The sequence below is a fragment of the Neolamprologus multifasciatus genome, chromosome 9, assembly GCF_963576455.1.
Source record: "Neolamprologus multifasciatus chromosome 9, fNeoMul1.2, whole genome shotgun sequence".
Taxonomy (NCBI): Eukaryota; Metazoa; Chordata; class Actinopteri; order Cichliformes; family Cichlidae; genus Neolamprologus; species Neolamprologus multifasciatus.
Window position 1 is genome coordinate 30,616,237 of NC_140447.1, and position 15,251 is coordinate 30,631,487.

The 15,251-nt window shown below is 43.6% G+C and overlaps 1 protein-coding gene and 8 non-coding genes across 9 annotated transcripts; all 9 read right to left on the reverse strand.

Moving 5' to 3' along the window:
• Positions 1-41: 41 nt before the first annotated feature.
• On the reverse strand, positions 42-10,091 carry LOC146511852 (putative cationic amino acid transporter). Its single transcript, XM_085171615.1, has 7 exons — positions 9,140-10,091; positions 8,820-9,056; positions 8,415-8,632; positions 7,496-7,642; positions 1,910-2,118; positions 1,077-1,840; positions 42-561 (listed from the first exon to the last, which is right to left on the reverse strand). The coding sequence occupies exons 1-7, from the start codon at positions 9,438-9,440 to the stop codon at positions 170-172; spliced, it is 2,268 nt and encodes a 755-aa protein (XP_085027741.1). The 5' UTR covers positions 9,441-10,091; the 3' UTR covers positions 42-169.
• trnaa-cgc (transfer RNA alanine (anticodon CGC)) lies at positions 3,315-3,386 on the reverse strand. Its single transcript has one exon. It is a non-coding gene; the product is annotated as a tRNA-Ala (tRNA).
• Positions 3,981-4,052, reverse strand: trnaa-ugc (transfer RNA alanine (anticodon UGC)). Its single transcript has one exon. It is a non-coding gene; the product is annotated as a tRNA-Ala (tRNA).
• On the reverse strand, positions 4,709-4,780 carry trnaa-cgc (transfer RNA alanine (anticodon CGC)). Its single transcript has one exon. It is a non-coding gene; the product is annotated as a tRNA-Ala (tRNA).
• On the reverse strand, positions 6,090-6,161 carry trnaa-ugc (transfer RNA alanine (anticodon UGC)). The gene has a single exon. It is a non-coding gene; the product is annotated as a tRNA-Ala (tRNA).
• trnaa-cgc (transfer RNA alanine (anticodon CGC)) lies at positions 6,995-7,066 on the reverse strand. The gene has a single exon. It is a non-coding gene; the product is annotated as a tRNA-Ala (tRNA).
• On the reverse strand, positions 7,278-7,349 carry trnaa-cgc (transfer RNA alanine (anticodon CGC)). The gene has a single exon. It is a non-coding gene; the product is annotated as a tRNA-Ala (tRNA).
• A 1,990-nt stretch (positions 10,092-12,081) lies between the features above and the next one.
• trnaa-cgc (transfer RNA alanine (anticodon CGC)) lies at positions 12,082-12,153 on the reverse strand. The gene has a single exon. It is a non-coding gene; the product is annotated as a tRNA-Ala (tRNA).
• Positions 12,154-13,823: 1,670 nt separating this feature from the next.
• Positions 13,824-13,895, reverse strand: trnaa-ugc (transfer RNA alanine (anticodon UGC)). Its single transcript has one exon. It is a non-coding gene; the product is annotated as a tRNA-Ala (tRNA).
• Between the last annotated feature and the right edge of the window lie 1,356 nt (positions 13,896-15,251).

Below are 15,251 nucleotides of genomic sequence, written 5' to 3' on the forward strand. Positions count from 1 at the left end.
ACACATTTCACTTCTCGTCCGAAAGGTTGCAGAAGCTGTTTTGAAGCTTCTGCTCTTGGCTTCTCTCAGAGCCCTCCTTCCTCTGCTGATATCTGATCCCAGTTTTCATAAAAGCTTCCACAAATATTCAAATATTGCCTCATACGTTTTATTCACTCTTTCATATTACTCAGTTCTCCTCTTCATCATTAAACCCATAATTGGTCCTTCCCTTGGACCTACTGCCTGTCTCCATATACTGGCCTCCTGCTCCAGACTGGTATCCATACTGGTCCCCATTATCTTCATACTGGCTCTGCTCCTGCTCTCTGCTCTCTTGGTCCTCGTATTGGATCTCGTGTTGATTTCCCTGCTGGTGGTGGTATCCTCTCTCCTCGGGTGCAGACCACCCCTGATACGGTCTCTCGTCCTGCTCCTGGGTGTAAAGGTCGTCACCGGGGGAGAAGGTGTCATCCAAGTGGTCGTCATAGCGCTGGTAGGAACTGGCATGTGCCTGCTGCTCCCGAGCATTCAGCTCCAGCGTGCTGTGCCACACTCCATAACAAACGTAGATCAACAGACCTGAGGATGGATATGCGGTAGAGGGTGGGTCAGTAGGTACAGAGATCAGTTTGTGTAGGATTGTCAACCTTTATGAAGCGAATATTTGTCACAAAAATGGAGCTCTTACAAAATCCTGGATACACACCTCACATGTAAAGCATTTTCTCTCTTCTTTGTTGGGCTTATTGCATCTTAAAAAAGTTTGTACCAAGCATCAGAGCAACCAAAACACCCAACCAGCGAATCAAAAAGCTAGCCAACCAAGCAACTGATAAACCAAGCAAGTAGTCAAGCAGCCAACCAAACAACTTACCTATCAGTCAACAGGTCATGCAACTAACCAGCCAACCAAGCAACCAGATAACAAAATGACTGCTTTATCACCTTTCTGACCGAGCAGCCAATTGCAGAACTGGTGTTTTCTCCTTTTAATATATAACTCGATATTTAAATAAACTGATTGTCATTGAAATACTGATTAATGCTCCATTTCAAATCTACAATACTCTATTATCAGGATTGTTTCAGCTCACCTATGAGGCACCAGATGGTGAACCTTGCCCAGGTGAGTGGAGACAGTTTAAGCATGAGGTAACTGTTGACCAATATGGCTGCTGCAGGGACAAAGGGGACACATGGTGCCATGTAGGGCAGGGTCCTGGTGCTCTCTGGTTGCTGTATGATCATAATCAAAAGCTTCACTAATGACCCTGCCATCATTGTCGCCATCAGTCCAGAAATCACTGCCCCAGCACCTGTGCCCTGCTCAACCCCAAATATTATGGTAGACCAGAGGAGGAAGGACATGAAGAAGAGGGAGAGAGTGCATCTGGTCACTATGCGGCCGGTGGCTGGGGTTGGTCGAACTGACGCATCAGGCATTCCCAAACGCAGCCGCAGGGTGTAGTAATGACCTCCCAGAAGCCTTTTCAGCAGTGAGGGGTGGCCTGTATGAAAATCAGAGTCATCTCCCTCCCCCTCCGTCCTGCCGGTGTGGTAAGAAGATGACCCGTCATTCTCGGTCAAGATCTGATCGTCTTTGGCATCTTCGTGCTTCAGGCCGTCCATGTCCTGAACTTCAGACTCAAACTGATGTGTGTCGGTCTGTTCGTCAGGCTGATAGCGAAGTAGCAGCACGCACACACTGACCAGAGTGTAAGCCAGCAGGGTGCCAATGGACATCATCTCAATCAGGTCCCTGAGGCTCACCAGCAGAGCGAGCACGGCCGCCAGGCTCCCCGACACCACACATGCCACCGTGGGAGTGTGTGTGAGTGCAGTCACGTGAGACAGAAACCTTAAAACACAAAAACACATCTTATTAAAAGTCCTTAAGCCGACTGTGTGTTTTCATGCACCTCCTCACCTGAACAGCAGTCCGTCCCGTGCCATAGCATAGATGACCCTGGGCATCGGAAACAGGGAGCCAAGCAGAGAGACGGTGAGTCCAGCGATAGAGCCCACAGCCACAGTGTACTTCCCCCACATGAAGCCATGCACAGCAAACATCTCCATGAGAGGAGCCGAGCCGTCGATCAGGTTATAGGGAACCATGAGAGTTAGGATCACACTCACCTGTTAAATAACAAAATGCAGAGGTGTGAGAGACTCTATTATCATATATCTATTATTGTTAAGTCTTAAATCAGGAGATGTGGCTGCTAGAGTCACTGTACCAACTCTCTCAACAGTGTCTGTGACTTTTGGAACATTTTCAATCGAATCATTTCACAAATACAAACTCGTGGAAATACACATACCACAGGGTCAGATCTCTGAGTCTTGTCATTGCACTCTTATTCTAAATACCAGCAGTACCTTTTTTTACAATTTGCATAATGACTGAAACCCATGACCTCCCAGCCCATTGTTCCTTCGGTGGACTGGTCACTTGGATGAGTGACAAAACTTTTCACCCACTGAAAACATTATGTTCAGATGAACAGAGTCATCTTTTGGAGATTTACTTACCTGGATGATTGAGAATGCATCAATACGTTGAAGTTCAGAAGCTTGATGGTATAAAAGACAGTGGGGATTGAACCCAGGACATCATACATGCAAGGCTTGCGCGCTACCACTGAGCTACATCCCCTTAAATGTGCAGATCCTAAGTGTTGCTAGATGATGCTATCAGTGTAGGCTATAGGTCAGTCATCTAGATCATTTTAGTATAAGGAGCTTGGGGGAAAATAAAGCCACTGGCCTTCATGAAGTTTTGTAAAGATGCGTCACCTCTCATCCAAGAGGCTTTCTCAGTTCTAAAACAAAATGGTGAAGAGTCCTGGGTATTTAAACCCTAGTGAGATTGTCCCTTAAGGAGGTCGTTGACCCACTATTAATCATGTGCCTTATTACAAGGTGTGGAAAAGGCGTGGGTCATCATCAGAGGTTTAGGGTGAAACCACTTTTTCAAGGACTTAATCAGGTTCTCCATTGAACTTTTCACTAAGAACAACCTCACCCCTGAAAAATCGCCTCACCATATCATGTCACCAACTGAGTTCACCAAATACATAGTTTCTACATCTAAAGGATAAAGGTCACTGTTTTGAGGATGTCAGTGGTTATTTTGAAGGTTTTGTGGTGATTTGGAATCTTTTAGTGGTCATCCAGGTAAATCCCTGGATGAGTGAGCATGCATCAAGACAACCACAAAAGACTCACCTATGATTTTGGTAAATCCCAAACTCTGATTGTGTTCATTAACCGGATCAATGTCTCCTGCAGAAGCTGTAGAAACTTGATGGCCTGGAGATTGAGATAAAACCTGGAGATGCTGGGGATTGAACCCAGGACCTCATACATGCGAAGCACACGCTCTACCACTGAGCTACATCCCCTTGTTGGTGCAACCAGTTTCTGACATTTTTATGGCCTCTGGCATGGTAGGTCTTGTGGTAATTTAATGTGCATCTGTGGTCCTTGAATCTTGTGAATTATTTACTGATGTTTGAGTCTCTTTGTGGCCACTTGTGTCTCTGTGTTTTGGTTTTTGAGTCGCTTTGTTGTCTACCTAACAAAGATAGTATTAACTGTAGCATGGAAGGCTATAACAACACTTTGGCTCAAACCTAATGCCCCGGATAAGTTCTAATGGGCTAACATAATACAGGACATTTCCCAGATGGAAAAATTAACCTACACTAAAAGGTTCAAAGAATCTCAATACTGTTTGTTTTGGAGTGTTGGTGACATTTAGAGGCTGTTTGTAATTGTCTATGTATGTATCTTGTTGCCATTTTATGTGATGGACATTTTGACTGCGTGGCTATTTGTTTAGTGTTGATATCTGTGAAGTTTTCTCTCAGCACCCAACCACAATTTGCTAACAGTGACCACATTTTATGAAACATCTCACAAGAGCACAGTGTAGACTGACCAGTGTGGGATATGAAACACTTCACTATCCATCCAAAGGTGTGCGGCATAAAATTTGGAGATGCTGGGGATTGAACCCAGGACAGCATACATGCAAAGCATGCACTCTACCACTGAGCTACATCCCCTGTTTGTCAACAACCTAAGTGTTGCTAGATGACGCTATCAGTGTAGGCTATAGGTCATCTAGATCATTTTAGTATGAGGAGCTTGGGGGAAAATGAAGCTGCTGGACTTCATGAAGTTTTGTAAAGATGCGTCACCTCTCATCCAAGAGGCTTTCTCAGTTCTAAAACAAAATGGTGAAGAGTCCTGGGTATTTAAACCCCAGTGAGATTGTCCCTTAAGGAGGTCGTTGACCCACTATTAATCATGTGCCTTATCACATGAGCCAAGGTGTGGAAAAGGCGTGGGTCATCAGAGGTTTAGGGTGAAACCACTTTTTCAAGGACTTAATCAGGTTCTCCATTGAACTTTTCACTAGGAACAACCTCACCCCTGAAAAATCGCCTCACCATATCATGTCACCGACTGAGTTCACTAAACACATAATTTCTTCATCTAAAGGATAAAGGTCACTCTTTTGAGGATGTCGGTGGTTATTTTGAAGGTTTTGTGGTGATTTGGAATCTTTTAGTGGTGATCCAGGTAAATCCCTGGATGAGTGAGCATGCATCAAGACGACCACAAAAGACTGAACTATGATTTTGGTAAATCTCAAACTCTGATTGTGTTCATTAACCGGATCAATGAAGCTTGATGGCCTGGAGATTGAGATAAAATCTGGAGATGCTGGGGATTGAACCCAGGACCTCATACATGCGAAGCACACGCTCTACCACTGAGCTACATCCCCTATTTGTCGACAACCTAAGTGTTGCTAGATGACACTATCAGTGTAGGCTATAGGTCATCTAGATCATTTTAGTATAAGGAGCTTGGGGGAAAATAAAACCACTGGACTTCATGAAGTTTTGTAAAGATGCGTCACCTCTCATCCAAGAGGCTTTCTCAGTTCTAAAACAAAATGGTGAAGAGTCCTGGGTATTTAAACCCTAGTGAGATTGTCCCTTAAGGAGGTCGTTGACCCACTAGTAATCATGTGCCTTATTACATGAGCCAAGGTGTGAAAAAGGCGTGGGTCATCATCAGAGGTTTAGGGTGAAACCACTTTTTCAAGGACTTAGGCTCCGTCCACACTAGCCTGGATAGATTTGAAAACGGCGTTTTCGTCTGAAAACGCTCCGCGTCTACACTATCGTTTTCAGTCGTTTTCACAGAGTTGTGCGTCCACATTGAAACGGATGAAAACGCTCACGTTTCTGCGCATGCGTGAAACGCAAGAAGATTCGACCTGCCTCATTTCTGTCTGCCGTGTATTTACTTTCCAGCTCTTTGAAACGTCGCAGCAGAATGTCGAGGAAAAGCACCGAGATTTTTTAAATGGACTAACAATGAGGTGGAGTTGTTGCTGCGAGTAACACAAAAGTACAACGTTGCAAAAGCGAGTGAGAATGAAAGACTTTGAAGAAAAGCTATGTGGAGCACGTACAGACTGATATGAATCTTTGATAGGGCTGTCAAACAAAACAACTGCTGTATAATGCCCTCTGCTATCTTTGTTTAATTGGTCACTTGACTGCATCACATTATTAAAATGTGTCATTTTTTTCAAAAAGTCTCAGTTTTCCTGTCCACGCTGTGACGCAAAAGCACCGTTTTCACATGTATGCGTTTTCGAGAGCGTTTTCGAGAGCGTTTTCAGCCAAAACGGAGAGAGAAAACGATGCGCTTTCAAACAAAAACGCATTAGTGTGGACGTAGCCTTAATCAGATTCTCCACTCAACTTTTCACTAAGAACAACCTCACCCCTGAAAAATTGCCTCACCAAATCATGTCACCGACTGAGGCCACCCAACACATAATTTCTACATCCAAAAGATGGAGGTCACTCTTTTGAGGATGTCAGTGGTTATTTTGAAGGTTTTGTGGTGATTTGGAATCTTTGTGGTCGTCTTGATGCATGCGATGTATAGACCGACCTATGATCAACCTTCTGGGATGATGAGGAAAATCCCAAAAGGCTGATTCTTTTCATTAACCAAATCAATGCACGCTGCAGTCCCGTCTGGAAGCTTGATGGCCTGGACATCAAGAAAAACTCTGGAGATGCTGGGGATTGAACCCAGGACCTCATACATGCAAAGCATGCGCTCTACCACTGAGCTACATCCCCTTGTGCATGTGCTGCTAACAATTTTATAGCCCATCAGAAGCTCTGGTCTGGTAGGTTTTCGGTGGTAATCTAATGCGCATCTGATGTCTGAGTCTCTTTGTGGCCACTTGTGTCTCTGTGTTTTGTTTTGTTTTTTGAGTCTCTTTGTTGTCATAAGTCGCTTGTAGTTATATTAAGTGTATTTTTGATCATTTTATCTTTGAATGTCTGAATCAAGGAGGGGTTCTTAGGACACTTTTTTCACCATCTTACAATGCTGTGACTGAGCCATTCCCCAGCTCTCTCTGGATGGTACTCATGGCCATTCATCAATGGTCATGATAATTTGCATTTTAATGTTAATGAAACTGACCTCAGGCCCCATTGTTAGTCAGTGGTGCTAGTTTTGGTTGTTATGCAGATATGCTGTGTATAAGTTGGGGAAATCTGCAGTCAGCAGAGACTGAAGAAGTCACTTGGATGAAATGTTTCTCCTGCTGAAAACTACGTCCAGATGAACAGAATCCACTTTCTGGATTTCCTTACCTTTTTAGTTACCTATATTTCCTAACCACCGAAACATTTGGGACTTCATGAGTCTATTTACTGATGTTTGACTCTCTTATAGTTCTGATATGCATCCTGTAGTCATTTTGAGCCTCTTTGTGGCCACTTACGTCTCCGTGTCTTGAGTCTTATTTTGTTGTCCTAATCTCTTCTACCTATATTAAGTGTATTTGTGATCATTAGAGCTCACCTCACAAAAGCAAATTATAGACTGACCTTAAGGAAATGAAAAACTTCCCTATGCATGTGCAAGACGTGAGAGCTCAAAAGCTTGATGGCATAAAAGCTGGAGATGCTGGGGATTGAACCCAGGACCTCATACATGCGAAGCACACGCTCTACCACTGAGCTACATCCCCTTGTTGGGAAAGCAGACTTCATCTGTTTGTAGTAATTTAAGGGCCCTCTGTGATTTAGTATTTATTTGTATCTTAGTTATCCTAATAGTTTTTTGATGATGAAGCACCCAAAGATTCAGGACTTCTCACACATTTGGTGCCATAAAGCCTTGACACATGTCTGCTGTAGTCAAGTCCAGAAGCTTGATTGCCTAGAGACAGAAGTAAAAACTGGAGATGCTGGGGATTGAACCCAGGACCTCATACATGCGAAGCACGCGCTCTACCACTGAGCTACATCCCCATCACACATATGTGCTGCATTACACTGTGTAGTTTTATCACAACTGACATCAGGCTTGAACATATCAGGTCTAAAAAGGCAGAAGAAATAATTTGATGGGGAAATTAATTTGGCTGAAAAAAAAACATGCTGGACTCTGTACAGACCGACACATAGGCAGTGAGGCAGGTGACCAGCGAGACAGTGATGGCGTAAGGGATGGAGGTGTTGGGGTTTTTGGCCTCCTCTCCTGTCGTTGCAATGATGTCGAAGCCAATGAAGGCGTAAAAACAGGTTGCTGCACCTTGCATCACCTGAACAGAAAGAACGGGTTACTAAAACATCTCACAGTTTACATCTTAAAAAAGTGGACCTATTCTGCTTTGGTTTGGTCTCTGTAATATAAAGATTATGCTGTTCTGATGCTAGAGTCCCATGTTAAACATGGATAATTGTTTCAAATAATGAAGTCAGTGCATTCACAAAAAATTCTAGTCAGTAAAAGGTTCAGGGTTCTGACTGCGTCTGTGGGTTAGCTTTTTGGGAACAGAAATCAACCCCAGTGCATGTCCCCTTTACAACTGATCAAAATGTACAACTGCTCGTTTGTTTGGTTTGATGCTTTTGCTTTTCTGAAACAATGACTAGGTGATCTCTAAACCCAAACTTTAGATCTGAGCAGTTTAAAAATCCCCCAAACCTCAGATCAACAGATATTTGCTCAGTGGGTAAAGCTAACGCTAAGCTAACTCATGCAAGATGAATTTAAGCCTTTGTAATTGCACAAAAGTTGACTCTTTAACTTTCACTTTTCAATCTATTTATAAAATTCAATTTAAATTTGCATGAATTCACAACACAGTCATCTGAAGATGCTTTATATAGGAAAGAATATTTGACAGGGAATCCCAGCAATCATACAGTTTCTTGTGACAATTGGTGACACTGGGGAGAAAGAACTCCATTTTGACAGGTACAGAAGCACATTCAGAGAAAGGCACCCATCTTCCAAAAAAAAAAAAGTAACCTCTTGATTGGAAGCTGGAAATTAGTTGATAGAGCCCCTTTAGCAAAACAGTTTCTCACCCCCGACCAGCCATATGGGAGGAACTTGCCACCCTCCCAGTTGCTGCTAGAGATGAAGAAGAGTCCGGCGATAATCATGAAGACCCAGACCACCAGGTTGACCACATTCAGGACATTGTTGAAGCCCACAGTGTTACGCACTCCAAGAGCGATTACAGCAGTGACCAGCAGGGCAATGAACAAAGCCAGAACGTCAAGATACGTGTCCTCGCCTTTACCTGAGACAGAAGGACAAAGAGTTTAAGCATCAGGTATCAACTATTATTTTTATTATTCAACATAACATAAATTAGCTTAGAGGTAAATCTGGTATTTCTTTGACATAACTGTTTATCCTCTCTAACAGATAAGTAAATAAACTGCAAATGGTAAACAAATCACAAAAGCAGTTTTGGAGGCACTGACCGAGGCCTCTGACCGTGCCCAGGTGTTTTATCATGAAGTCACTGATGCTGTGATTGGCCAGCGAGTCGAACATGTTGCTGAGAGCTGAAGCCCCTGCCGCTGTGCCGATCAGGTACTCCAGGATCAGGTTCCAGCCGATGAAGAACGCCACAAATTCTCCAACAGTCACATAACTGTAGGTGTACGCCGAACCGGTCGTTTTGGGGACCCGCACACCGAACTCCGCGTAGCACACACCTTCACGCAAAAGACGCACATGTGGCCAGATTGTTCTAAATCTTTTGTTTGGTTGGTTAGAATGCTTAAAAACTTTTGCTTACCTGACAGGATGGACGCCACCGCTGCAATTATGAAGGACAGAATGACCCCGGGCCCAGCCATCGCGTTAGCAACCAGCCCCGCAACGACATACATCCCTGTGCCAACACAGCTTCCCACACCGAGGGAGACCAGGTCCACAGTGGTGAGGACTTTAGCCAGCCCGACCGCCGACCCCTCTGCGAGCTCGGTGAGGTCGTCTGAGCTGTGGGCCATGGAGCCCACAGGTTTGGTCCTCAGCAAGCGAGAGTACATGTTGTACCAGGCATCCCCCAGTGATACCCGACCAAGCCACGCCGCCATCGCTAACCCTGGTTAATACCTGTTAATGTTGGTGAGTTGTGCACTCCTTCCACCTTCCTCCTGTCACTGTCTCACACTTTCACATCATCATGAGTCTCCATGAAACAGAAGTCTAAAGAGGGCACAGAAACTCTGTGAAAAGAAAAGGAACAGACTGCAGCACTTCATGGATTACAGTGGAGGGTTTGATAGATAACATGATTGGATCTCTTGATTGGGTTCATTTCAGTTTTCTTTGAGGCTCTTTACGATCATTTAAGAATCTTTTTTGATTCTTTGAGTCATTTTTTAGTCTATCTGTGGTCATTTGACGAAGCGAAAGATTGCTTGTTTGATTCTACCCCCTGTAGGGTAACATAAGGAAGGGCATCTGCATATAAACTCTGCCAAAACAAAGACACAGAGTTAGCCACTACAGTGACCTGTTATGACAAGGGAGTAGACGAAAGTAGTTTAAACAACAGAGTTGTTTGAATGTCGTTGTGGTTCTTTAAGTCTCTGTGCAGAGATTCTGAGTGCATTTCTGGTCATTTGTTTCTTTTTGTGATTGCTTGGAGTCTCTTTGGCTACGTTCACACTGCAGGCGAAAGCGCATCAAATCCGATTTTTTTGACCCTATGTGACCCATATCCGATCATGGTGTGACAGTGTGAACGGTCAACACGTTCTCACTCCCAAAGCGTAACATTTTACGCTAGGTGACAAATCGTCAACATATTACGTTTTCGGCTACCCACCACGTTCCTAAATGACGACCTCGGAAAAATGAGGAAATATGAGAACCGTATGGACTCAATCTACACATGTTCGCTCTTTTTCTTCAAATCGCTTAGAAACACGCTACTTAACATAATTAAAGTCTTGGTTAAGGTCAGGAAAAAGGTTATGGTTAGGGCTAGGGATAAGGTTAGGTTTAGGGCTGGAATACAGGGCTGGAACGTCTATTACCGTGGGAGCGTCATTGCACTGGATTTCGGCCATAACCCGCCGCGTACCATAAGAACGCCGAAGGTCTCCTTTCGCGTTCCACAGGAACGCCGCGGGACATGACAAAACGTCGGCATGTTACTCCTCGGGAGTGAGAACGGGCTCGAACGGCACAAATCCGATATTTTCAAATCCGATCTGGGTCACTTTTGTATGTGGCACTGAATCCGATACATATCCGATGTTTTAGAAAACGACTGCTGTTTGATGGTCATGTCGTATTAAATCCGTCTTTTACGTCACCGACACAAGACAGACGCCAATTATCAGCCGGAGAAGACATCGTGAACGCTTCCTGGTCATCCAGTGTAGATGTCAGTGAAACTGTTGGGAAGACAACGTTGGAGAAACGTGAACATTTTATTTGTACTGTATAATCTGCAGATTATGACAGAAATCTGCAACTATCCTTTGAAGCAGCGCTCCTCTAAAACAGCAATAAGGATCATTATTAGGTTATTTACATTATTATGTAAATAACAAAATAACTTAAAGCAAAAATTGGGAAACGTGAAGTCCGAAGTCTTTATATTAAGACCATCAGTCAAACAATACTGTTGCTCTGGGTCTAAACAGAGCGCGTTGTGTGTGACGTCTTCTTTTGCGCATGCGGCCGCTTTGAGCGTTCACACTAGAGCGCGTTTGCTGTCGCATTTTATTTGTAGTGTGAACGAGCAGACAAAACAATCGGAATTGAGCATTAAGACCTGCAGTGTGAACGTAGCCTTCGTGGTTAGGAAGTTCCACAGGTGGTATTTGTTGTTGTTGTTTTGAATCTCTTAGCAGTTACTTTAAATCTCTTATTTTGAGTATCATAGTAGTCACTTAGTGTCTAATCATTTCTGCATTCAAGCTTTCCAAAAGAAACGTTCTCAGCCATTTGAAACTTTGAAGCCTCTGGTCCTGCTGGTGTGTTTTAAAATCGTTCCATGCTAATGAAGCTGGGATACCATCAGCAGTTCTCCTCACTCACTAGAGCGAGACTCCCTCTCTGAAACTTTAATGATGTCCAAGGAGGATCCTGTTTCATGATGGAAAGGTTCGAACATGGAGTCTAAAACTTAATCGTGCACAGGCGAACTTCTACACCTACACATTGAAAGCTCTCGTCTGTTTTAGAGCTTCATACTCAAACATACAAGTTCAGTCAACACCTAAACTGAAATCAGCCCTACAAAAACAGCCTAGGTTCAAAAGAGCAAAGAGACAGTCTGAGGCTTAAAAACTGATAAGAACACAAATCGTGCAGTCTGAACATGCACAGCAGAGCACACAGGTAACACACTCACTTGCTGTTCAGTTTCCCTCCTGAAGCAGATTCCTCCGTCCAATGCAGAGCTGGTGGATATGTGACGAGAGGAGATGGCCTTGTTTAATCATTCAGAGCTGAAACCATGTGACCATTTTGATCAAATATTCAACATCTGAGGCTGAGCATGGGCGTGTGCATGTAGCTGTCGTTGGTCGCTCAAAGAAGGGACGAAAGAGCTGCTGTGAGACTGTGTTTGAGTTGAGCTGATGTTTGTTTCTGTTAGTGTGCAGGGCTGGGAACTCAACAGGTGTGTGTGGAAAGGCATCTGTTTTCAAAGCTTGCAGGAGCAAACTGATGGCAGCTTTACAAAGGTTTAATATTGGAAGTTGATGGTATAAAACCTGGAGATGCTGGGGATTGAACCCAGGACCTCATACATGCGAAGCATGCACTCTACCACTGAGCTACATCCCCTTTACACAGCTGGGTTATTTGTTTAGTATTGATATTTCTGAACTTTGATCAAGAACAATCAAGAAGATCCAGAAGCTTGATGGTATAAAACTTGGTCAGGCAACCAAGTTCAAGGCAACTCTCAGCAGCTTTGGGGGGGAAAGTAACTGGACTTCATGAAGTTTTGTGAAGATGTTTCACTTCTTAAGAGGCTTTTTAGGTCTTAAAACAATTTGGTAAAGAGTCCTGGGTATTTAAACCCCAGTGAGTTCCTGAAGGAGGTCGTTGACCCACAATTAATCATGTGCATTATCACATGAGCCGAGGTGTGGAAGCAAGAGTTGGTCATCACCAAAGGTTATGAGTGAAATCACTCTGAGACCTTACCTCAACCTGTCGTGTGAGGTCGTGTGTGAGGTTACCGAACAAATGTCTTGTTGAGTCTCTTTGTAATTGACATATGTATGTTGTTGACATTTATGTGACGGACATTTTGACTGCGTGGTTATTTGTACAGTGTAGATATCTTTGAAAGTTCAATTCAATTCAATTATATTTATATAGCGCCAAATCACAACAAAAGTCGCCTCAAGGCGCTTCATAGATACAGAGAAAAGCCCAACAATCATATGACCCCCTATGAGCAGCACTTTGGCGACAGTGGGAAGGAAAAACTCCCTTTTAACAGGAAGAAACCTCCAGCAGAACCAGGCTCAGGGAGGGGCGGGGCCATCTGCTGTGATTGGTTGGGGTGAGAGAAGGAAGACAGGATAAAGACATGCTGTGGAAGAGAGACAGAGATTAATAACAGATATGATTCAATGCAGAGAGGTCTGTTAATACATAGTGAGTGAGAAAGGTGACTGGAAAGGAAAAACTCAATGCATCATGGGAATCCCCCGGCAGCCTACATCTATTGCAGCATAACTAAGGGAGGATTCAGGGTCACCTGGTCCAGCCCTAACTATATGCTTTAGCAAAAAGGAAAGTTTGAAGCCTAATCTTAAAAGTAGAGATAGTGTCTGTCTCCTGAATCCAAACTGGAAGCTGGTTCCACAGAAGAGGGGCCTGAAAACTGAAGGCTCTGCCTCCCATTCTACTTTTAAATACTCTAGGAACAACAAGTAGGCCTGCAGAGCGAGAGCGAAGTGCTCTAAAAGTGTCTCTCAGCACACAAACGCAATTTGCTAATAGTAACCAAAATTTCATGAATCACCTCACAAACGCACAGCGTAGACGTGATGGTCCTTGAGTCTTGTGGACATTTTTTGTCTTACTTTTCCTGAAAGCCAACCACCGAAAGATTTAGGACTTATCATGTTTAGTGCTATAAACCTCGTCACGTGACATTTTAACCTCAGGTCAAACGTCGATCAACTTCAGAAGCATAAAACCTGGAGCTGCTGGCATTTGAACGCAGGACCTCACACATGCGAAGCACACCTCGCTGCTTTTCTTGGGTCTTGTGGACATTTTGTGTTGATTTATTGCTGTGTCTGTTAGACTTCTTTTGTGATTATAGCGCTATGCCGATTCTTTCCCCACATTTTTATAGACCATTAAAGGGTTTTTGGTCTGGCGGGTTTCTGTGGTAATTTAAGGAGATTTGTTTTTTTAAGTTTTTGACCTCATGGTTGTTTGTTCAGTATGATCATCTCTGAACTTTGATCAGATCCTGATGGTATAAAACCTGGAGATGCTGGGGATTGAACCCAGGACCTCATACATGCAAAGCATGCGCTCTACCACTGAGCTACATCCCCTCGTTGAAGGTGAAGAATCGGTAGAATAGAATAATCCTTTAATTGTCCCACAAGGGGAAATTTGGGTGTAACAGCAGCAAGAAAGACACATCTACAAACAAACAGTACACAAGACAGAAACATACACAATTTTTACATATTTACATCAAGGACAATGGTTCCCAAAAACAGAGTACTGTACAGTTATTAAATTAAATTAAATTAAATTAAATTAAATTAAATTAAATTAAATTAAATTAAATTAAATTAAATTAAATTAAATACAGATAAGAGGCAAACCCTGGTTATAGTGTGAATCGGTTGATAAAATAGTGCAAGTTACAGCGCAGATGTAAACATCTGTTTGTTGGGAGCAGTTCTGATTGTACAGTCTGACAGCTGCAGGGAGGAAGGACCTGCGGAAACGCTCCTTCATGCATCGAGGATGCAGCAGTCTGTCACTGAAGCAGCTCTGCAGCAACATCTACATGCATGGGCTGGGAGACTCTGTCCATCAGAGATGTTATTTTGGTCAGAGTCCTTCTGTCTCCTGGAGCTGACGCCATCTGGACCTGCAGCCTTCCCACCCCAAGTCTCCTGCAGCCTGGTGCAGAGGTTGTCCCACACAGTGGAACGGAAACAGTCCCTCAGAGCCTCTTCAGTCTGTTGACCATTTCCTTACTGTGCGTTTCACAACTGGTTCTCTGTGTACCAGAGGTTTATACACAGGCTGGAGATGAACCAGCTTGTGATCTGAGCCCCCCAGGGGAGGGAGAGGTGATGAGCTGTATGCCTCCTTGGTGTTAGCATACAATAAGTCCAATGTTTTATTGTCTCTGGTGTGGCAGGTGACATACTGGGTGGAGGACAGGGAGATGTGATTAAAGATCAGGAAGAGGGCCTGAGGATGCTGTGTTTGGAGTCCCGGACCTAACGCTGCTGCAGCGTTAGCAGCCTGTGAGAGTTCAGATTCAGAATACTTTATTGATGGAAATTATTCAGGAGATTTACTAACATGCTCCTCTGAACATTTACTTGGACAAAACCTACTGTCTGAAGTGGGATTTGAACCCACACCTCCAGGGGAAACGGCAGCCCAAACTCAGCACCTCAGACCGCTCGGCCATCCTGACTCTTTGTATCCATTATTTAAGATTTACGACGTGTGTGTTTAGTGCTTAAAGGTTCAGGTGCTGTAGGTTTTTGTGGTCATTTAACACAAATAACACTAAACTGAAATATATCAGTACTATTCTTAAACTATAGCTTATCTATGATAAAATGCATCATAAATGAAGCATTTTGGAGGTCCGTTCTAGTGTGACCTTTAAAACCAGGGTTACCTTTTGTAACCTGTAGTTATTTCACATGATTGAC